Source organism: Equus quagga, chromosome 1, assembly GCF_021613505.1.
Source record: "Equus quagga isolate Etosha38 chromosome 1, UCLA_HA_Equagga_1.0, whole genome shotgun sequence".
Classification (NCBI taxonomy): Eukaryota; Metazoa; Chordata; class Mammalia; order Perissodactyla; family Equidae; genus Equus; species Equus quagga.
Window position 1 is genome coordinate 149969703 of NC_060267.1, and position 23899 is coordinate 149993601.

General features: G+C 36.8%; 1 protein-coding gene across 4 annotated transcripts in view; it reads right to left on the reverse strand.

The window, feature by feature from the left end:
- The window catches only part of FBXL2 (F-box and leucine rich repeat protein 2), a 123399-nt gene that overhangs the window by 67132 nt on the left and 32368 nt on the right, over positions 1-23899 (reverse strand). For all 4 annotated transcript variants that reach the window (XR_006887444.1, XR_006887445.1, XM_046652804.1 and 1 more), the window contains exons 3-4: positions 5707-5761; positions 5404-5478 (exon numbers count right to left, since the gene is read on the reverse strand). Coding sequence is in view for 2 of the 4 variants with exons in the window: in XM_046652804.1 (XP_046508760.1) it covers positions 5404-5478; positions 5707-5761 (130 nt within the window). In the remaining 2 variants the exon portion in view is untranslated. The remainder of the gene's footprint in view (positions 1-5403; positions 5479-5706; positions 5762-23899) is intronic.

Genomic DNA, 23899 nt, shown 5'->3' on the forward strand with positions numbered 1-23899 from the left:
TAATATGACTTATGCAGGAGCCTTATGTACATCCCCTGGTTATGTCTTCATCTCTGGAGGTTTCAGTAATAGTGTTTATGCCCAGGCAGCTCACTGCCCTGACATCTGGAGAATATAAGGACAGTGTGCTCTTAGGGGATTCACTGTCCTGTTCTCTCTGCATAATCAAACAGAGACCTCTCATTGGTCTCTCCCACTGAATCTCCATAACCACTTTAAACGAGAACTTTCAAGAGGCATGTACGACTCTGGGTTTGCCTCCACAGGAAGAGCTTTCTTCCCATGGATCAGAGTGGGTGCCAAAGAACAAGTGATCAGGAATCTCTCCCTGACACCAGAAGAGTTGGCCAACTCCACAGCCAAAGCAATTTCAGCTCAGCAATGGTCACTTAACTCACTGATCAATGTTTGGGATAATCATATAGGCCTTCATTACCTACTTGCTGAGCAAGGAGGTATCCATGCAGAAGGAACACCTCCTATTGCACACATGGGTAAATGCCTCCAGGGGGGTAAAAACCCAATTACAGAAGGTTAGAGAGTAAATACACTGGCTATAACAAATCTCACCTAACAGTCCACTGTCTTTTGTTTTGTTCAACTAGTTACCTTTAGGTTTGAGCTCCTGGTTTAGAAGCATCCTGCAAACTGGGTTTGTAATACTGCTCTTAATCTTACCTTATATACTTATTGCAAAGTTCTGTACCTCTTGCCTGTCAAATCTCTGTAAAAATGACGTGCCCAATAAGGTGATGCTAGCTCAGCACTTCAAGATGATTGCCAATGCTTATGGCCTTGGAGAAATATAGACTTTACAAATGGGAAAGGCCTGAGAGTTCTCCCTCCTAACCTTTCTTGTTACTCAAATGTGGCATAAATGGTTTCCAACCACTATTTTACCTTCCCTACCATGTGGGAGAAAAAGGTCCTTCCTGGCACCAAGGGACAATACCACTACATGCAGAGAACTGGACTGTTGATCAGCAATGCTTTTGGAGAAAGATTTTGATCAAAAGGGGAAAACATGGAATGAATTAGAGAAACCGCAACTAAATTAAAGTCAGGAAGGCCTGTAGGAGGAGATCTTACACCCCCTCGTACATCATCAATTACTCCAACCAGGACAAGACCTATGCTTGTATCTCCAATTGGAAGTACAGCTACTTTACTACTGAAGGAAGATTTCTCCCCCCACCCAGAAACAGCCCAGCCAATGAGAAACACTGCAGTTCAGCCAATGACATGCCACTGCCACCCTGAAGTGTTACTTTCCCCCAATGGCCCTTCGTTTACAACAGCCCCTCCCTACTCCCCCTTTTCTCTATAAAAGCAAGCCCCTCTCTTTGTTCTCCAGATTTGCCCATGGTTTGCCATAGCACAGACATCTAGAATTGCAATTCTTTTGGCTATTTCTGAATAAACACACTTTGAGGGTAAAATAACTGGCAAATTTTCTTTTTAAGCTGACATGGCAAAATATTATTCTGGGTGTGTCTGTGAGGGTGTTTCTGGATGAGATTAACATTTGAATCAGTAGACTGAGTAAAGCAGATTGCCCTCCCTAGTGTGGGTGGGCCTCATCCAATCAATTGAAGACCTGAATAGAACAAAAAAGGTTGAGTTAAGAGGGAACTCCTCCTGCTTGACTGTTTGAGCTGAAACATTGGTCTTTTCTAGCCTTTGGACTTATACTGAAACATCAGCTCTTCTTGGGTCTCAAACCTGCCCCTGCCAGCTTTCAGGTTGGAATTTACACAATCAGCTCTGCTGGTTCACAGGCCTTCAGACTCAAACTGCAGATACACGTTGGCTCTCCTGGGTCTCCAGCTGTCGAATGCAGATCTTGGGACTTCTCAGCCTCCATAATCACATGACTCAATTCTTTATAACAAACTACTCTATTTATCTGTATCTATAACCACACATATCCTATTGGTCCTATTTCCCTGGAGAATCCTGACTAATACAGATTGGATCCCTTACCTTCATTTTGCAAATAAAAAAATTAAATGGTTAAATTGCCAAGGTTATACTTTAGTGAGTAGCAGAGTTCAGGTTCTAACAGGTTTATCTCATTCTAAACCCTGTGTGCTCTGTAAAACTACTACCTCCACAAGGAAGAAAACATTGAAAAGGGCTATTTTATTTTGTTTTTAATATTATTATCCTTATTTCATAAAATAGCAACCTTGACACTGAACTGTAAGCACTCAGAATTCACAAGGACACAACAAACCATAGGATCACAGGGGCAGGGCTCACACATATTATTACCTGGTTAACATCTTAATTACGGTGAATATCCAAACTTTGATATTGCTAGAGGCTTTATTTATGCTTTCTTGAACATTACCTAAGTTAACAATTAGTTTTGAAACAAAATTCCAGACAACCATAAAATAAATCTCTGTCATGGGGAGGGGTGGAGTTTGTGGCTTGATAATCCAAGATTTAAGTACTGAATAAAAGAGCAAAAAAAAACCCCTCCAAACTAATGTCTGCAAATGGAGCACACAATATATTTTTCTCCATTTCAGGTTAGTAACACTTATATAAGCTTTCTATTCTTCCTTTCTTTGGAGTAAAAGTTTTTATACTGAAATTAAAAAATTATATTTACATTTTCTGCTCCACTGTTTCCATCTAAAAGGAAAGAATGAGGAAATCCTTTCCAACGCAAAATTCAAGTCAATGACTCTGCATGTTATCTATTACATAGTATGTTGCAGGTGTGCATTTTGAGAACAAAGGGCTTTAGAGAAAAATAAGACCTAAATAGAGAAATCCTTGGATTTACAACTTTTAAGTTAGCATACTACTTGTTTATTTCTCATTTTTGGCTTGGGAGAATCTTTAATAACTATGAAGCACTGACAACAAAATGTCCAACTTTTAAAGGCATAGAAAATACCTAAACACCAGGGAAACAACACTTATTCAGGAAACAGTGATGCTCAAGGAGACACTCAATGCACATTTGTCATCTGGATGTTTTAATCTGTCTTTTCTTTGAAATGCAACAGTCATGTAACCATTGTGCAAAAGTACCTACCTCTCTACTCTTACTAGGTGAGAGACCTTGGGTAAGTTACTCAAACCTTTTGCACCTCAGTTTCTTCAATACAGTGTTTTTGAGAGGATTAAATAAAGTAACTTATATAAAGTACTTAGAATAGTGCCTGGCACACAGTAAACAGTATTAATATATTAATCCTGACCCTTGGCACCTTCTCTCACCTCTTAACATATCCACAAATCATTGCTTTCATCCCAATGAAATGAATTTGAGACCATCAGTTTATCCATGGACTGCTTCCCAGGGTGAGTATCCAGTGGGTCCTCTTTAGAGACTATGGGAAGCCCAACACTTGGTTCATAATTCAACCTGGATTCAAAGCGTTAGCCCAAAAAGGGAACTAAATAGCATTAGACTACACTGAAACCCTGGTGTCAGCTATTTCAAGTTTTTACATGTAATTGGTGAACCATAAATTTGTCTTTTAGTGGAAGCACTCAAGTATTTCTGCAATGTGTTTATATAGCTGCAGTCAGCACTTGACTAAAATTCTGAAATCAAATAATGCACAAGGTAGTGCTATTTGCTTAAAATAGTATTTTTTAATATCTGAGTTTAAAAGTTTTTAATGTGACTTCCAAAAAGTTGTATAGTTTGGAAAAATCATCTAAGAAAACTGAGGAGACAGAAAGAACTACAGAAAAAGAAAAAATATTTTGCAAATTTTTTTAAAACAATGACTTTCCTTTGCCAGTAAAAATGACTACAACTTTTGGTATTTCATGTTCTCAATATCACTAAGTAAACACAATGAACAAAGATCTTGAGATTATCCTTTTGAAGGGGAATTACATGTCAGCATGTTTGAGTGGGGCACTGTTGCAATCATTGCTATTAATTCTGGAAAGAGCATTAAAGAACTCCTAATTCATGGACCACATTCCAAGCCAGGAACTACAGCTTATCTTTCCAAGATGGGCATGAAGTCCTGAGGTCCCTGCCTCCTTCCAAGCTCAGAGAACCACAACAAGAGAGGAAATCAACTGTGGGAAACCCTCTGCTCAGCCCCACTTGCTGTAGGTGCTCTGCTCCACAGGTCTGAGATGGGACCAGAAACTCTCAGGCAGCAAGTAACCTAGAGAAGGAGGTGAAGGGGCTTCCACAACTTGCCATTAGTTCTTCGAGGTAACACCAGGTTAAGTAACTCACAGGAAATTATTTGGGCCCATCACACTATTAAACACATTCATTTCCTTATCCATTAAAAAAGACACAAAACATACACTTTGATAAAAACACTCGAACACACTACATGAGTAACTGAATCAAAATACAATTCCCCTACTGTAACTGAGTTGGCTAAACTAGAAATGAATAAGATTTTACTAACAATGGGGAGATGATAAACTTCAGAATCTCCAGACCCTTAAAACAGCATTCCAGGGGATCAGCCCAGTGGCGCAGCGGTTAAGTTCGCACGTTCTGCTTCTCAGCGGCCTGGGGTTCTGCTGGTTTGGATCCCGGGTGCAGACATGGCACCGCTTGGCAAGCCATGCTGTGGTAGGCGTCCCACGTATAAAGCAGAGGAAGATGGGCATGCATGTAAGCTCAGGGCCAGTCTTCCTCAGCAAAAAGAGGAGGATTGGCAGTAGTTAGCTCATGGCTAATCTTCCTCAAAAAAACAAAAAAACCCAGCACTCCAGACAACTACTATGTGCAAAGCTCTTTATTACTTCCCTCTCTCTTTTTGGTTATAAATTAGAATTTAATATCAAAGTTGTTTTAAAATAAATTTTTCTTATTTGGTCAGGTTTACTGTCTTAAAGGGAGAGATTTACATATTTACAGACAAATACATCAGAATCCTAGAATTATAAAAGGCTTTAAAGATTATTTTACTTCTTTGTTTTCTAGATAATAAAACTGAGACACTAAGAGATCCTGTGCTAAGTGGTCAAGCCAGAGTGACAGTGCAGATCTCCAGCCTCACTTCTGGGCCTGTGCTTCTGACATTTTCCATTCCTGATGTTGAATTAGAATTCTCACTGGATCTTTCAGACAGACAAATATCTGTCAAGAGTCTCCTAAGGTTAAAACATTGAACCAGGTGTTAACGATGCAGGTGTGAGTCTTTAAAAAGCTGAGTGGTAAAACTCAGAACAAGGGAGAAAAGTAATCTGTTACTGATACAGAGCAAAAAGTAAAATACAAGCAGAATTTTGGTCTTGATGTATGCAAATACCTTCCAGGTTTTTTTCTGCTCTACTCCACCTTGGCACCTTAATATTAAATCTAAATGCAGCAAAATAAAAAGGCAGGAAAAAGTGAGCAGTTTACTTACAAAATCTTCTTAAAAAAATCTTTTGTTGAAAACAAGGTTAACTTACCTCTACATCTGTTTGAAAGTTAAAAAGGTCTATTCGTTGCCAGTTGCTTCCATCCAGGGCTAAGATGTTCCAAGCCTGGGGGGTGGGAGGTAAAGGAGGAGGGATTGGGGTGAAAGAGATATATTTATGTATTTCCAAACTTTTTAAAAAATATACATCAGTTGATAATCAAACGTGGAATTATAACGTGTTACGTTAAATATACAAAATGACATTTTAATTTTTAACTGTTTACTTGAACTAAAACATCCTCATTCTAATAAGACTAATATTTATTGATTAAAACTCTGGTTAATACTTTACCTTGGAAATCTGTGCACATCGGCACAAAGTTACTATATCCAAGAAGGAAAATATTCTAGGAAGAAAGGGAAAAAACACAAAAATGAGATGGTGTTAACATTTTAGGATATTTATAACTTGAAAGATAAAATCTAATGAGCCATGTGGATAGATCATAAGTTTTTTCAAGATTCCTCAATTTGCAATACACAAATGCAGCATAATTCTACATCACTACCGTGAAATATTAAATGTTTGCACTCACTAAACTTTATTTCCCTTGTTCTAAGACATGGATATGGGACAGCAGATCATAACTTGTTCTACTCAAAGACCCAACTCTCTAATCGCCCAGGCACTAAGCCTGGCGAGAGCTAAATCCTTCTAATTCTCATGCCCCCAACAGTGCAAATCCCTCTTTCAGTGGTAGATGCACCAAACAAATTCAGATGCCTCAGCCTCAAATAACATGGCCAAGAAATGCTCGATGATAAAACCCATTTGGTTTTAAGATGCATTTGTTTACAGGGCAGAAAGATGGAGCTCATTAGTTGGCAAGGTCTACAAGTGACCAGTTTTTCCTGAGCAAAAGCCAAGAAGCCAGAGAAGATGAGAAAGATGGTGAAAAAGAAAAGAAGACAGAAGCAAACAAAAACTTAGTTGACATCAGTAACGTCCCTAGAGGAAGCAGTAGCTGTCAGCATGGCAGGAGTCTGAGTGAGGTCCCAACATTCTGGCAGTGGAGGAGATGAGCTGCTGATGATAGCAGAGTGGCAAATAGCTGTGTGTGCCTCTGCACTGCGCAGTGACAGCTGAAAACAAAGAACAGCTTCATGTGAGAAGAAGGGTAGATGGGGATGAGGTCAAGGACAAAAACAGGATCTCAACTGTCATAGTCCTGGAAGGTAAATATGAGTCTGCGCCTCTGTGTGTGGGATGGGGAGGAGGGTGAGATCAAAAACAGCTACCTATAAAGTTCTTCAAAATTCTTGAAAGGTAACAATGAGTGGAGCTGAAAATCCATTGGCCCGGGAAAGAACAGTAATAAGACATCAGCGTGTTATACGCTACAATAACGCACCCACAAGCAGCACCACACCGCTAGTGACAAGGTAGATACCACGCTACAATACAGGTTTCAATCATTTTCTAGTGAAAAGCAAGGGATAGAAGCCTAAGAGCTGCACTGACCTCAAAAGACTTAATGGAACTTTGTGCATAGGAAAATGCTGGTGGCTGAAAATGTGTATTTAAGTAAATAAATATAAACATATTAAATATATAATATACATATTTCACGGTGTCTGCATACCTACATTATCTCTATGGGAACACATCTTGCCCCACCCACAGGCCCTCCTGCCTCAAATGTCCATGTTCTGTGACATGTGACCATTCCACAATGAGCCACAACTGATTGTCAGCTCCCTAAAAAACCAAGGACCAGATAGAGAAATGAGTATGGTACAATAGTCACATTTCATGCTGGGGTTGGGTTCTAAAGTACAAGCTGAAGGTGAAAAAGGAGTTAGCTAAGTTTCCCTTGAAAATCCCTTAAGAATGTACCACCTTGGAGAATCACATACTCTGTCGCCTCTCAGTAGTAATAACAATACTGATAATAATAAAAATAGTTAACATCGATTATGCACTCACTATGTGCTAGCCACAGTTTATGTTAGTCATTTAATCATCACAACAATGCTATGAGGTGCTATTATTATCTCCATTTTATAGATGAGGACACCGAGCACAGAGAGGTTAAGTAACCTGCCCAGGCCACATAGACAGTAAGAGCGGAGCTAGGATTTGAACCCAGGTAATCTGGCTTGGGAGCTCAAGCCCATGACCACTACACATACTGCCTTAGAAAGTTTAACACAGCTAATTTTCCCGCAGGATTGAACTAGATGCTATTTCTTCAACTAAACAGCAGAGGAAGTAGTGTGTCTAGCGAGCCTGCAGTATGGAAAGCAGATGTCTTTAAATGCTAGAATCACGCCACCTGGAGCAAGATGCTCACACAGAGAATGAACAGGTGGAACAGAAGTTCACATTTCTCACCTTAAGCTTATTAGCCAATTTTATGGTTACTGAATGAAAAAGTAGATTGCTTTTAGTATTTACATTATTTCCTCTTTCCCGCCACGAATACATGTAGCTGAACTTGCGCAAGTTAAAAAGGGCATGATAGGTCTCCAAACTGCTGAACTGCAGCCTAAGCCAAATTCCTGAATCATGTTTCAAAGAATAAAATAAATGCCCTGAATGATAGAGCCTGGGATACTGGCAATAGAAACACAGATAGCTAGAGGAGTTTGAGTAGTGGGAAACAGTTCTGGCCCTTCCAAAACACGGTTTTCTGGAAATTGCTTCCTGCTTCAAATGTGTAACTTCACCCTTCATTAGCAAAGCAGTGCAATGGCAACTTGGTTATAAACAAGTACATACACGGGTATATGGGAGTGGATGTACTTCTGGACTTTGCACTCTGTTCCACTGGCCTGTTTGTCTTCTACCTTTGTGCCAATAAGACCTTTTTAATTTATGAAGCTTTATAATCTTTTTTTTTCCACTGAGAAAGATTCACTCTGAGTTAACATCTGTTGCCAATCTTCCTCTTTTTTTCTCCCCAAAGCCCCAGTGCATAGTTGTATATTGCAGTTGTAAGTCCTTCTAGGTCTTCTCTGTGAGCTGCTGCCACAGCATGGCTACTGACAGACAAGTGGTGTGGTTCTGTGCCCGGGAACCAAACCCAGGCTGCCAAAGTGGTGAGAGTGCCAAATTTTAACCACTAGGCCATCAGGGATGGCTCTATAATAAGGCTTGATGTCTGCTACTGTAAGTCCTTCAACTTTGTTCTCCTGCATCAAGATTACCTTGGTTATTCTTGGCTATTTTTGGTTCTTTGAATTTCCACTCATGTTTTAGAATCAGCATATCAATTTCCATAAGAAAACTTTCTGAAATTCTTATGGGATTGAATTTTTAGAAACTTCAGGGAGAATTGAGAGCTTTACAATATTAAATCTTCCAATCCAGAAACATAATATATTCCATTATTTATTTAGAATTTCTTTAATTTCTCACAGTAATTTTTGTAGTTTTCCACTTAGACACTCTGTTCATCTTTAGATTTTTTTCCTCTGGTTATCTGATGTTGTTACTATTAAAATGGAATTTTTAAAATGTCACTTTCCAGTTGTTGCTAGTATTTAGACAGACTTAATTTTCATATATTTACCTTTTACCCAGTACTATTTCCAAATTCATTAATATATTCTAATGATTTTCTACATACAAAATCAATTCACTTGTGAATAACGACAATTTTCTTTCTTCCTTTCCAATAATCATACTTTTTGTTTCTTTTTCTTGACTTATTGAAGTGGCTATGATCTTCTCTAGTACCAATAATGGCAATGAGAGACATCTTTTTCTTATTCCTATCTCAGAGAAAAAGCTGTCGCTCTTTACTCATTATGATATTTACCATAAGGTTTTTTCTGCCTTTTCAATTTTTTAAAATTACTTTGTTATACCCTATAAAATATCTCAGTTTTGCACATGCATGGTTTTAACATCTAACATCTGCTTATCTTCTCTTTTAAAAATTTATTAAAAATAAAAGCAGATAATAGAGTTCTCATATATTACCCCCTACCTTGACATACATATAGTTTCCTCTGTTATTAACATCTTGCGTTAGTATGGTACATTGGTTACAATTAATGAACTAACATTGACACATTATTATTAACTAAACTCCATAGTTTAAGGCTCACTCTTTGTATTGTACAGTTAGTTCTACGGGCTTTGTGAAATACACAATGACAGGTATCCACCATTACAGTACCAAATAGAATAGTTTCTGGCCCTAAAACTTACCTGTGCTTCACCTGTTGATCCCTTCCCCTCCTCCTCATCAACCCCTGGCATCTACTGTGTTTTTTTGAGGAAGATTAGCCCTGAGCTAACATCTGTTGCCAATCCTCCTCTTTTTGCTGAGGAAGACTGGCCCTGAGCTAACATCTGTGCCCATCTTCCTCTACTTTATACATGGGATGCCTACCACAGCATGGCACGCCAAGTGGTGCTATGGTCGCACCTCGGATCCAAACCAGCAAACCCTGGGCTGCCAAAGCAGAACGTGCGAACTTAACTGCTGTGTCACCAGGCCGGCCCCAGTCTACTGATCTTTTTAATGCTTCCATCATTTTGCCTTTTCCAGAATGTCACATAAGTGTAATCATACAGTATGCAGCTGATCAGACTAGCTTCCTTTGTTTAGACATATGCATTTAAGGTTCCTCTATGTCCTTCAGTGGCATGATAGCTCATTACTTTTTATTGCCAAATAATATTCCATTGTATGGGTGTACCACGGTTTGTTTATCCATCCATTTAAAGACATCTTGGTTGCTTCCTTTTTTGGTGATTATGTATAATTCTGCTATAAACATTTGTGTGCAGGTTTTTGTGTGGATATGATTTCTACTCAGTTGGATAAATATCTAGGAGTGTGATTGCTAGAGTGTACAAGTTTATGTTTATCTTTGTAAGAAACTGCCAAACTGTCTTCCAAAGTGGCTGTACTATTTTGAATCCCCACAAGCAACCAAGGAGAGTTTCTGTTGCTCTGAATCTTGCCAACATTTGATATTGTTAGATTTTTTAATTTTAGCCATTCTAACTGGTGTACAGTGGTACCAAATTATTTTAGTTTTTAATTCCCTAATGACCTATGATATTAAGAATGTTTTCATATGCTCATTTACCATCTATACATCTTCTTTGGTGAGATGTCTGTTCAGATCTTTTGCCCATTTTTAAAATGGTTGGTTTGTTTTCTTGTTGGATTTTAAGAGGTCTTTGTATATTTTGGACATCAGTCCTTCATCATAGGTGTCTTTGGCAAATATCTTCTCCCATTCTGTGGCTTGCCTTTTCATGTTCTTAACAGTGTCTTTCTTGCAGGAAATTTTAACTTTAATAAAGTCCAACTTGTCAATTTTGTCTTTCATGAATCATACTTTTGATGTTGTATCTGAAAACTCATTGCCAAACCCAAGGTTACCCTACCTTTTCTCCTATGCATTCTTCTAGAAGATTTCAGTGTTTTTACATTTAGGTCTATGATCCATTTTGAGTTTATTTTTGTGAAAAGTGTAAGGTCTGTTTCTACATTCTGTTTTTGCATATATGTCCAATTGTTTTTGCACATAAGTCCAATTGTTCCAACACCATTTGCTGAAAAAGATATACTTTATCCAATGAATTGCTTTTGCTCCTTCGACACAAGATCAGTTGATTTTATTTGTGTGGTTCTATTTCTAGGCTCTCTATTCTGTTCCACTGATCTATTTATCTATTCTTTCACCAACACCACACTGTCTTGATTACTATAGCTTTACACTAAATCTCTAAGTCAAGTAGTGTCAGTCCTCCAACTTTGTTCTTCAGTGTTGTGTTGGGTTTTCAGAGTCTTTTGCCTTTGCATATAAACTTTAGAATGACTGTCAATATCCACAAAATAACTTAGTGGCATTTTCACTGGGATTGTGTTGATTCTATAGATGAACTTGGGAAGAATTAACATTTTAACAATATTGGGTCTTCTTAACCACAGATATATAACATCTCTCCATTTATTTAGATTTTCATTGATTTCTTTCATTGGAGTTTTAGAGTTTTCATCACATACCCCTTGTACAAATTCTGCTAGACTTCTACCTAAGTATTTCATTTTTTGAGCTAATGTAAACGGTATTGTGTTTTTAATTTCAATTTCCAGTTGTACACTGCTGGTAAACAGGAAAGTAATTAATTTTTTCTATTATCTTATATCCTGTAAACTTGCTATAATAGCTTATGAGTTACAGGAATATTTTGTCAATTCTTTGGGATTTTCTACAAACACAATCATGTCACCTACAAACAAAGGCAGTTTTATTTCTTCCTTCCCAATGTATACCTTTTCTTTCCTTCCTTTTCCTATCTAACTGCATTAGCTAGGACTTCTAGTACTATGATGAACAGGAGTGGTAAGAGGGGACAATCCTTTTCTTGTGTCTGATCTCAGGGAGAAAGCACCCAGTTTCTCATCAATAAGTGTGGTGTTAGCTGTAGGTTTTTTAAAGATATTCTTGATCAAGCTGAGGAAGTTCCCGTCTATTCCTGGTTTGATGAGAGTTTTTATTATGAATGGGTGTTAGAATTTGTCAAATGCTTTCTCTGCATCTACTGCAATGACCAGATGATTTTTTCTTCTTTAGACCACAGATGAGATGGATTGTACTAATTGATTTTTGAATGTTGAAGCATCCTTGCACACCCGAAATAAACCCCACTTGGTTGTGGTGTATAATTCTTTTTTATACATTGCTTAATTTGATTTGCTAATATTTTTTTGAAGATTTCTGCATCTAGGTCAAGAGAGATATTGGTCTGTAGTTTTCCTTTCTGTAATGTCTTTCTCTGGGTTTGGTATAAGGGTAACGCCGGCTTCATAGAATGAATTAGGAAGCATTCTGCTTCCATTCTCTGGAAGACACTGCATAGAATTGGTACATTTGTAGAATTCACCAATGAAATCATCTGGGTCTGGCGCTTTCTGTTTTGGAAGGTTATTCATGATTGATTCAATTTATTTAATGGATATGTGTCTATTCAATGTATCTATTTCTTCTTGTGTAAGGTTTGGTAGTTTGTGTCTTTCAAGGAATTGGTCCATTTCATCTAAGTTATCAAATTCGTGGACATGTAGTTGTTCATAATATTCCTTTACTGTCCTTTTAATGTCTGTTGGATCAGTAGTGATGATCCCTCTTTTGTTTCTGATATTTGTAATTTATGTCTTCTCTCTTTCATTCTTGGTCAGTCTGGCTAGAGGTTTACAATTTTATTGATCTTTTCCAAGAACCAGTTTTTGGGTTCATTGATTTTTCTCTATTGTTTTCAACTTCACTGATTTCTGTTCCAATTTTTATTATTTCCTTTCTTTTGCTTGTTTTAGATTTCCATTGCTCTTCTTTCTCCAGTTTCCTAAAATGGAAGCTCAGATTATTGACTTTAGATGTTTCTTTTTTTCTAATTTATGCATTCAATGCTGTGGATTTCCCTCTAAGCACCGCTTCCCACAAATTTTGGTAACATATTTTCATTCTCATTTAGTTAAAAATATTTTAAAATTTCGAGACTTTTTTGGCCCATCTGTTATTAAGAAGTATGCTGTTAAATCTCCAAATATTTGAAGATTTTCCAGCTCTCTTTCTGTGACTGATTTCTAGTGTAACTCCATTGTGGTCTGAAAGCATACTTTGTATTCCTTCTATTCTTTTAAATTTGCTAACATGTATTTTATGGCCCAAAATACAGTCTATCATGGTGAATATCCTGTGATCTTGAGAAGAATGTGTATTCTGCTGTTGTTGGATAAAGCATTTTATAAATATCCATTAGATCCAGTTGACGAATGGCGCTGTTCAATTAAACTATATTATTACTGATTTTCTGCCTGCTGGATCTGTCAATTACTGACAGAGCATGGATGTTGAAGTTTCCAACTATAATAGCAGTTTTGTCTAGTTCTCCTTGCAGTTCTATCAGTTTTGCCTCATGCATTTTTGATGCTCAATTATTAAGTGTATATATGTTAAAGATTATTATATCTTTTTGGAGAATTAACTCCTTTATCATTATGTCATGCCTCTCTTTATGCCTGATAATTTTCCTTGTTTTGTCATCACTGTCTGAGCTTGAGATAGTTACTCCAGCTTTCTTTTGATTTGTTAGTATGGTACATTCTCTCCATCCCTTCACTTTTAATCTATCTCTGTCTCTATATTTAATGTGGGTTTCTTACAGAAAACATACATAAGTGGATCTTTTTGTTTTAATGCACTCTGAACTTATACCATATTTGTAACTGTTTTCTATTCACTGAACTTTTTTTAATCTTCCATTTTTTCTACATTCTCTGGTTTTAAATGAGTATTTTATATGATTCCATTTTCTCTCCTCTCCTCGCATATCAGTTACATTCTTTTAAAAATATTTTTAGTGGTTGCCCTAGAGTTTGCATTTTCTTTTGCCTCAAGGTATATTTTTATTTCGCTTTTGATTTTTTCACTGACCTTTTTGTTCACTCCTTTACTCTCCATTTAAGACATCTTTGAAATACTCAAATAACTCAATAATATTGGTATATTTTTGTTGGTTGCTCTGATTATAGTGTACATCCCCATTTTGGTCTACCTTGAATTAATAATATACTTCCACCACCAAAGTAATGATAGACTGCCATTTAATCCTTTCCTATCTTTTGTGCTAATGTTGTCACATATTTTACTTGACATATATTATAACCCAACAATATATTGTTATAATTTTTGCTTTAAACAGTCAATTATCTTTTAATGAATTTTTCAAAAGAGGTAAAAGGTATTTTATATTTACCCACAGAATTACCATTTATAGTGTTCTTCATTCTTTCCTGTAGACCTGAGTTTCATTTCCCTTCTAAAGAACTTTCTTTAGCATTTCTTACAATATGGGAATGCTGGTAATGAATTCTCTCAGCTTTTGTTTACCTAAAAATGCTTTTATTTTTAAAAGATAATTTTGCTTGATATATAATTTGTTTGAGAGGTTTTTTCCCTTTCCTTTCTGCACTTGAAGATCTCATTCCACTGTCTTGTGTTTTGAATTATTTGTTATATGAAGTCAATGAACATTCTTATCGTTATTCTCCAGCGTCTATAAGTTTTCTCTGTCATCTTTCAAGATTTCTCTTCATCTTTGGTTTTCAGTAATTTAACTATGGTATGCCTAGGTGCATTTTTTCATTGTATTTATTCACTTGGCATTCACTGAGCTTCTTAAATCTGAAGATTGTCTGTCATCAGATTTGGGGCTATTATTTCTTCAAACATTTTTATTCCCCATTCTTTCTCTAGACCTCCAATTACATGTATGTTAGACCACTTGATATTACCTCACAAGTTGCTAATTATGTTTTGATGTTTTTTCAATCTTTATTTGTTTGGTGTGACAGTTTGGATAATTTCTATTAACCTGTATTCAAGTTCAATGATCCTTTCTTTTGCAGTGTCCAATCTGCAGAAAATGATATTTTTAAATTTGAGATATTATTGTATTTTTCAGTTCTAGAAATTTCATTTGATTCTCTTTGGTGTTTCCATTTATCTCCTGAAATATCCCATCTCTTCACTCATTATAACCATTTTCTCCTGTAAATTCTTTAATGAATTTGTAACGGTTGTTTTAAAGTCCTTAGTTACTAATTCCAATAACTGGGTTATCTAAAAGTCTGCTTACATCAATTGTTTTCTCTTGTTTATGGGTCATGTTTTTCTGCTTATTTGTATGTCTCAATTTTAGTCCGTATTTCAGTCATTGTAGCTAAAAGAACAGAGAAGAATATAGTATAACTTTATTTTGGCTTGTTATTTCCCAGAGAGTGCAAGCCCTTTCCTCTGTCTGGAGGTTAAAGTTAGTTTCCACTCATTCAGAATCCTTCTTGAGTTGAGCTGGATCATAGCTAAAATTAAATTTAGATCACTTGTGTTTGGCTCAATCTTCAACCTTCTGAGCCACTACATTAAGAATAAAAACTTGTCAGTATGTGATCCAGAATGGGTTAGCTGCAGTTTCAGATAGCTTCAGTTTGCTTCTGGATTCAAGTCTGGCAAGTATTCTGAATCCTATCACAGAAGGAATGTGATAGCCTAAACAATTTCTCTCTGCTTATGGGCCTTTTCTCTGTTGCTGCCTTCTTGGTAAAACTTTCTTGGAGACAATAGGGGCAAAGACGAACTAAAGAGGGAGAATTCCTAGGCTGAATTATTTGTTCTTGTATTTGAGTCTCCAAAGCACGGCTGATTTAGCTTCTATGTCTAATGCAGGCCCAGCTGTACCATGACAAGGCATCCACCACCAGGTATGGAAGCTGCTGTAGTCCTCTGCTCACTAAGAAGGGTATGTCTCTCAGTTCAGTTCATTCAGACCTCCTCTTGTCCACTCCTCTTTGCTTGTCCTATAGAAAGCAAGATTTTTAAATTTTGTCTGTAATTTTTCTTGGATTACCATGGAAGCAAAAATCTTTCATGTCCTTCCTAAACAAAAGGAGGAATCTCTATAATAATGTTTTTTATCTCAAGGCCTATTTTATCTTATATTAGTATTTCTGAAGTCTAAAGTTAATATTATCTACCCAAAAACTGTAAATCACTTTAACTCTAATTACCCTCTTCCCATCATCCAACTAAAATTGTTGACTATTTTAGTTCCACCTTCCTTTCACCAAATCTTCCACATAATATATTAGTTATTAGCAATATTTTCTTTCTTTTTCTGGAGTCAGTATTTATTAAGATGTACCCACATGATTACATTTTGTTTAACACTGTTTCTTGTTTCTCATTCATTCCTTCTGAGATCAAATTTACTAAAGTTTATCCTTTAACAGTTCTTTCAGACAGGGGACTTCCAAGAGTTGGAAGATTTTTTTTTACTGTGATCTTTTTTATTGAGGTAAAACTCACATAAAATTAATCATTTTAAAGTACATGATTCAGTGACATTTAGCCCACAAACAATGTTCTGCAAACACCATCTCTATCTAGTTTCAAAATATTTTCACCCAAAAGAAAACACCATACTTATAAAGCAGCCATTCTCTATTCCTCACTCCCCTTAGCTCCTGGCAACTACTGATCCACTTTCTTTCTCCATGGATTTGCCCATTGTGGATACTTCATATAAACAGAATCATACAATATGTGGCTTTATTTCTTACCAAAATGTTTTTGAGGTTCGTTCAAGTTATAGCACGTATCAGTACTTCCATCTTTTTTATGGCTGAATAATATCCCCTAGTATGTATATACCACAATTTTTTTATTCATTCATCCATTGAGGGACATTTGGGTTGTTCCCACACTTTGGCTACTGTATATAATGATGCTATGAATATTCATGTACAAGTATTTGTTTGAGTTTTCAATTCTTTTCAGTATATACCTAGGGCTGGAATTTCCAGGTCATACAGTGATTCTATGTTTAGTTTTTTGAAGAACTACCAAAACTGTTTCCCACAGTGGCTGCACCATTTCTGGAAAAGGTTTTTATTTCATTTTAGAATGATAATTTAGCTGGGTAAAGAATTCTAGATTTACATGTCCATTGGCACATGGAAAATATTTTTCCACTCTTTGCTTTTATTGTTGCTGATGAGAGATCTATTGTCAGTTTAACTGCTAATCCTTTTAGGTAATTTTACTCATCTTGCAGGTTTTTTAAAAACTTTTCTTTGTCTTTGAAGTTCTGCTGTTTCACTATGATGTGTCTAGGTATGAACTTATCTTTATTGATCCAGTTCAAACTTCACTGTGCTACTTCTATTTAAGGATTCATATCTTCAATCCATTCTGAAAAATTTTCAGCCACTATTGCTTTAAATATTACCCCTCTTACATTTTCTCTATATTCTCTGTCTAAATTTCCTTTACACATATGTTGAATCATCTAATCTGACCTTCTGGGTCTCTTAACCTTTTCTATATTTCCATATCTTTCTCTCTCTATGCTGAATTATGTGTAAATTCCCCCATCTCTATTTTCCAGTTTTCTAATTCCCTTTTCAGTTTGATATAATAGCTCTTTAATCAATTTACTCTACCTTATGCTGGATCATATCCTTAGGTAACTTGTCATATTTTATTATGACCTCATTTTCATCTGATTATTGATATGTGGAAAGCTCATGCATCTTGGTTTGTGAAATGGCCCTATAAAATTGTTTTACACTTGATTCTGCCAAGTTTTCCCAAAGGTTTCATCTTTCCAGCATCAATTTTACATTAATTTCAAAGCTTGGAATTTCTTAATCATTCATACATGGGATTAGATTTTTCAAAAAATGACTTTTCCCTCTTCACTCAGAGTCCTGAGCAAAAGCAAGGTTTTGTTTATTTTCTGTTTGTTTTTTTTACAGTCTCATCTTACTTGATAGAGGGAACCTTTCCAGGGTCTCTGCATTATGTAGCAGTCACATATTCAATTTCTCTCCTTGTACAGGCAAGGCCTCATCTCCTTTCTCTGGCTAGCATTAAAATTCCAGCCACTAGCTATTACAGACAGCCTGCCAGCTGGTTTGCTAACCACTCCAGTTATAACTACACTAAGATTATTTCTTTCTTGAACTATGTATTTACTTCTGTTTTATTTTATTATAACTATTGTTTTTCTTTGTTATTTCATGTGAGCCCAATTATAAGGTTACAGGATCCAGAAGTCAAGTGTTCCTTTTCTTTGATGACAATTAACAGCATAGTACATAGAATGCTCTATGGGGTAGAATATCAACTACCCTTCACTTCCACTACTACAGCAAGGAAAACTAGGTACGTGATCTAGTTGATTTTTGATTAGACACATGACCTATGATGTTGACTAATGTGAAACTTAAAAGTCTGTGCTCTGCTGAATAGAATAAAAATTATATGCCCTATCCTTTATAGGTAGATATATGAATATTTATGAAGGGTTTTTGGGTGTATTGTAAGACTAATGCATCCTGCAAACAATTTTTTTACTAAACAGCAATCAAGTATAGAAGGAAGAACATAAGATGTGAAGTCAAGGCCTTGGTTGAAGTCTCATATCTACACAGACCCTTTAAACTCCAAATTCCATGTTCTTAACAACCGTGGAATCTTGATCAAGTCATTTAACCTTTAAGTCTCAGATTTTTCATCTGTAAAATGAAGATAATTAAAAACTGCTCTATCTACTTCAAAAGACTGTTTTGAGTATCAAATGATGATTATGAAATTGCTGCAGTGTATTCAAGAAACACTCCTTTTTTTCTCCAAAATAATAATCATTAGTAAACTTTAGGCTGAATGGATGGTGCACATTGAGAACAAATTTTTAAAAATGAATAAAAAGAAATATCAACAGTTTCTCTCAAATTGGAGGCAGAATCTTTTTCACCCCTCGAGGAATATTCACCCTGAGCCAACATCTGTTGCCAAACTTCTTTTTTTTTTTTCCCTTGAGGAAGATTAGCCCTGAGCTAACATCTGTGCCAATATTCCTCTATTTTGTATGTGGGTTGCCGCACAGCACAGCTGACGAGTGGTTAGGTCCGCACCAGGGATCTGAACTCACAAACCCAGGCTGCTGAAGTGGAGCATGCCAAACTTAACCACTACGCCACAGGGCCAGCCCCTGGAGGCAGAATCTTAACAGGACTTTAGGAAAGTGTGAGGAACTTTAAAATTGTCACACAAACGTCAGTTGTTCTGCCAGGAATTGCTGTGAGTTAAGAGTGTCAGCAAGCCCCAGAATATGACAACTGTTGGCATTTATGTATTTATACACATCCTCTTATGGGACCACCATCGTATACGCGGTACATCATTGACTGAAACATCCTTATGTAGACATGACTGTATTTTACCTGAACATCCATAATACTGATGTGTTCTTTAAGCAAATGTTAAACTTGAGGTTATTGAGAGAGGATTTGTTTAGTGATGTTATCAAAATGGAAAAAAAAACCTTAAATTCTCCATGCGTTTTTTTTGAAGGTCATCCTCAAAGAACTATGAGACAAACAAACATTTACTCAGACTGCTGAGACGAGGAAATTCTGAAACTCAATCACCACTTTTCTCCCTACAGTCTAACCCCTTCAGAACCACATGATGCAAAGACTCCGGTTTTCTGAAAGGAAATCAGATGAAATCTCACACTAACCCTCACTGAATAGTAATTATGTTGTTGTTAATGTATTGTTGATGCCGACACCTAGCGACCCTGTGTACAGCAAGCGGAACCCTGCCTGGTCTTTTTGCACTGTCCTCTCATCTTCCAGAGCTGGATCAGACAGTGCTCCACTGCTATTCACAGGGTTTTCATGGCCAATTTTTTCAGAAGTGGGTGGCCAGGTCCTACTTCCTAGTCTGTCTTAGTCTGGAAGCTCTAATGAAACCTGTCCACCACGTATTTCATGTCCACTGATATACCAGTGGCATAGCTTTCAGCATCACAGCAACACACAGCTACCACAGTACGACAACCAACAGACGGGTGGTGTGGTTCCCTGACTTTGGGAAACGAACCCGAGCCACGGCAGTGAGAGCATCAAATCTTAACCACTGGACCACCAAATAATTATGAGGTAGCACAAATAGAGTTAACCACTTCAGAAATGTTTCCAAAAGTGCAGATACTATTTACACTTGCTATCTCAGAGGGTGAGAGCTGAGGTATGTTAAAGAGAGATGTATCTTTTTCTTCATGCATCTTTTAACCATCACTTGCTAAAACTATCAAGTTTTTAAATTTAAAATCTAATAAAGAAAAGAGTAAAGAAAGACAATGAATCCAGAATAGCAAAATTAGCCTCACATGAATGCATAGTCTCTCTTTGGTTTTGACTCTCCACATTTTCAAGGGAAGTTAAAGCTAAGTTAATTAGCTCATTATTAAAACCTGTAATCATCAAATTTTCTGACAAAGAACAGACATTTTTATGGCTGGGTTCCAATTTTTCTATTACTAATTCATAAATAAAGGTGTCATCATAAATGTTGAGCACTAACTAATAACTAAAATAAAACATAGCATAAAAGGAAATTAGTCAGCCTGACTAAAATTATTTAAAAGACATTTTAACAAGAAGGATACAGTCAAAGGAAAGATCAATGACTTCATGCAGATGCAAGACACTTTACAATGATCAATCTACTTCTGCCATAATGCTAGTGATCTTAAAGAATCCATAATTGAGTTCCTAGAAGAAAGATTTAATTTTTAAAACATAAGTCAACTAATTGATGGGAAACATGAAATTTTCCAAGTTTAGACAACTGCATCATAAACTGGAGAAGGAAGATTTGCAAAGTCAACATTGGACAGAAACCAATGTTGAATGTATTATTAAGATTGAATCAAATCAAATTGAATCAAATTACAATAAAGGATGAATAAAGTTAACTTTGGACTTGAAAAAAGTCATTTGAGAAATTAACAATGAACTTAGTAAGGTGGCAATTCAAGAGGTTTCCACAGCATTGGGAACAATTCTGAACGGAATGGGAAACAAGATATTAATAAAGGTTAGGAACACCTAACCCTAAAAGATAGCAAAGGGAAGACGCAGCAACAAGACGGTTAAGCACAAGAACAAAATACAGTAAGCAGAAGACAAATTGAGAAAAGAAAAAAATGTATAGGCCCTCTTCATACCTTTCAAACTTTTCCCAAATCTTTTTATTAGGAATATTTTGATACCTACAAAAGAATTTATGACACTTTGTAGTCCTCAATAATAAAAATAGTATGAATCACTACTCAAACTTAAAAACTAGAACATTACCAGTATCACTGCACCTACTTTGTGGCCCTCCCTTGTTTCCTTCCTCCACTTCTCAACCAATAAATATGCTCAGAATTCCTGTTTTTCATTCCCCTGCCTAATAGTTTTATCACAATGTATACATTCCTAACAATATACCATGTATTTTGCTTGATTTTGAATTTTATAAAAATGGTACATGCTGTGTATAGTCTTTTGCAACCAGCCTTTTTTCACTCAGCATTATAATACTAAGATTTATGCATGCCATTTTGTGGGACTGTAGTACATTTCACTGCTTTAGAATATTTTGTATTTCAGTTAACGAACATTTGGTTGTTTTCAATATTTTTGCTATTATGAATAGTGCTGCTATGGACATTTTTATACATGTTACCTGGCCACAAAGTGTACATTTGCAAGAACTTCCTTAGGGTATACTCAAAAGTAGCAATGCTGGGTCACAGACTATGCCAATGTTCAATTTTATAAGACAATGACAATTACTTTCTGGGTACACACCTATACTTCATTTCCTGGCTTCCCTTGCAGGTACATGTAGCCACATAACTCAGAGCTAGCCAGGGAAAGTGAGCTGGCTGGGGGGAAGCTGTAGTTGAAGACAGCAGAGTTTCCTTCAACCAGGTCCTCAATAGCTGCACAGAGCAGGGCTGCCCTGCTGACTTCACAGAACACACCTAATTCTACTAGTTGAGTAATAAGTAAAATTCTGTTGTGTTTAAGACATAAGAAGTATATGAGATATATATGCCTACTCTAAATACACTAATACAGAAAGAGATACCTTGAAACGGGGTGCTTCTAGAATGAAAGCCTAAAATATATGATCTCTACCTTGTGGCTAACAGCACAGCAAACATGTATCAGAGCTGGGAAGATGAAGACATTTGTTATGTGATATTTCTAACCATGATAACATGGAGAGCAGAAAAGCATGTAGCTCTAGAGAAGAAGTTGGAAAGTGTCAAAATGTTTGTGAATAATGGTTTCTCCTTGCTATATTGAGCAACACATTACAAGAAACAAAATACTCAGGAAAGAACTGGTGGTTTGCAAGCAGAAATAAAAGGGGAGACAGTACAGAAACTGAGGGCCTCAGACAGTTGGAACAGCCAACTATTTCTAAAAACCATATGGTAGAAAATAAGACTTAAAAATACCTTAAGAGATTATTCAGACTTCTCTGTTAAACATAATAACTAAACCCTGTAGCAAAGATCAGATCAAAGTAGCCCCCTTTCATTCCAAGCCTGTTTCAGATGTCTCAAGATAGACACCACGGAGAAAGAAAGGCATAGGAGCCAGGAAGCAAAAAATCAAATAAAGGAGGCCTGAGAGTACTCTAAGAACTGTGGGTGTGGTTACTGGCACAGGGAACTAACTAGAATCAGACGGATTAGAAGACCACCAAATTGTTAAATTCTCTCAAATAATCCATAAGCCTAGCCTAAAATATGCTGTGATGATAAACTAATCCCCAGGCCTCCAAAACTGCACAGGTGGGAAATGGCTGTGAAATAAAAATAGCCCCTAGGAGAGGAATATTCCCTAACATCCACTTCAGACACAGTTAGGGAAGATAACGGGCAAGGAAGAACCTTCCAGAGGTTGAAGTTAAGAGTCAACAAGACCAATGGTAAGGGAATCCCTTTCAGAAAATAGAATAGGAACTTCCCCTACTGCTAGGACAAGGGGGACTTCACAATGCCTGCCTAGCAGAATCTCCTCATTGCTATAGAACAGTAACTGCTGTGTGTCTTCCTTTCCTCCCCTTTCCAAATTTTATTCTGTATTGCAGTTATCCTGCCCCTGTCCTGAATAAGGAGTGAGGGACAGCAGTTGGGAGAAGGTAACAAAACCATGAAGCACCACATGCCGATCTGACGGAGAGGACTGCATATCACCCACAGATCCCCGAGCTGGATGCAGTGAATGGATGGGATCCGGTTTACCTCTTGGGGATGAGGTATGCTGTGTGTGGAAAGAAGGGGCATCAACACGGTACTCTGGTTACGAGAAAGGTAAACTATGACTTAAGAGGCTAGCTGCTCACCAAATTTCATGTTTTTCTCTTCTTCCTGGGCATACATGTGGTCTAACTATGCGCCCAGGAAGAATAGGACTACATGGATTTTGGAGAACAGCTAGCAGCCGTTGCCTCTCTTGCAGTTAGGTGAGGCTATGTAGTTGAATTACTCTCAAGTGAATGTGAGAACACGATATATGCCACTTTCAGGCCTGGTCCATAAGCATCTCTCATCACGCTCCCCCATGCACTGATCTAATCTTACTGTAGATTACACCATGTGCCATCAACATTATAGGTCATCATGTACGTCTGCCACAAAATTGTATAATAGAAATTTTTTTAAAAAAAGAATAAAAGGATTGAAAAATAGATACTAGGCAAAAGAAAGCTGGTGTCACTATATTAATATCAGATAAAAAAGATTTCAAGATAAGAAACATAAAGGAGAATAGAGATGATAGCTATATAATAATAAAACATTCACTTCACCATGAGGATGCAATGACTTAAAATGCATCTGTACGTAATGCTGCCTCGAAATACATAAATAAACAATTGACAGAACTATAACTAGGATAAGACAAAGAACCCACTATAGTCAGAAACTTCAATATACTTCTCTTGGCTGCTGACAGGCCAAGGAGTCAAAAACCAGCAAAGGTTTTAATCATTTGAAAAACAAGTTTGGGATTCCAGTTCAAGATGATGCTGCAAGAAGATCCTAAACCCAACTCCTCCCACAGCCACACCAAATCTACAGCTGCATGTGGAACAAT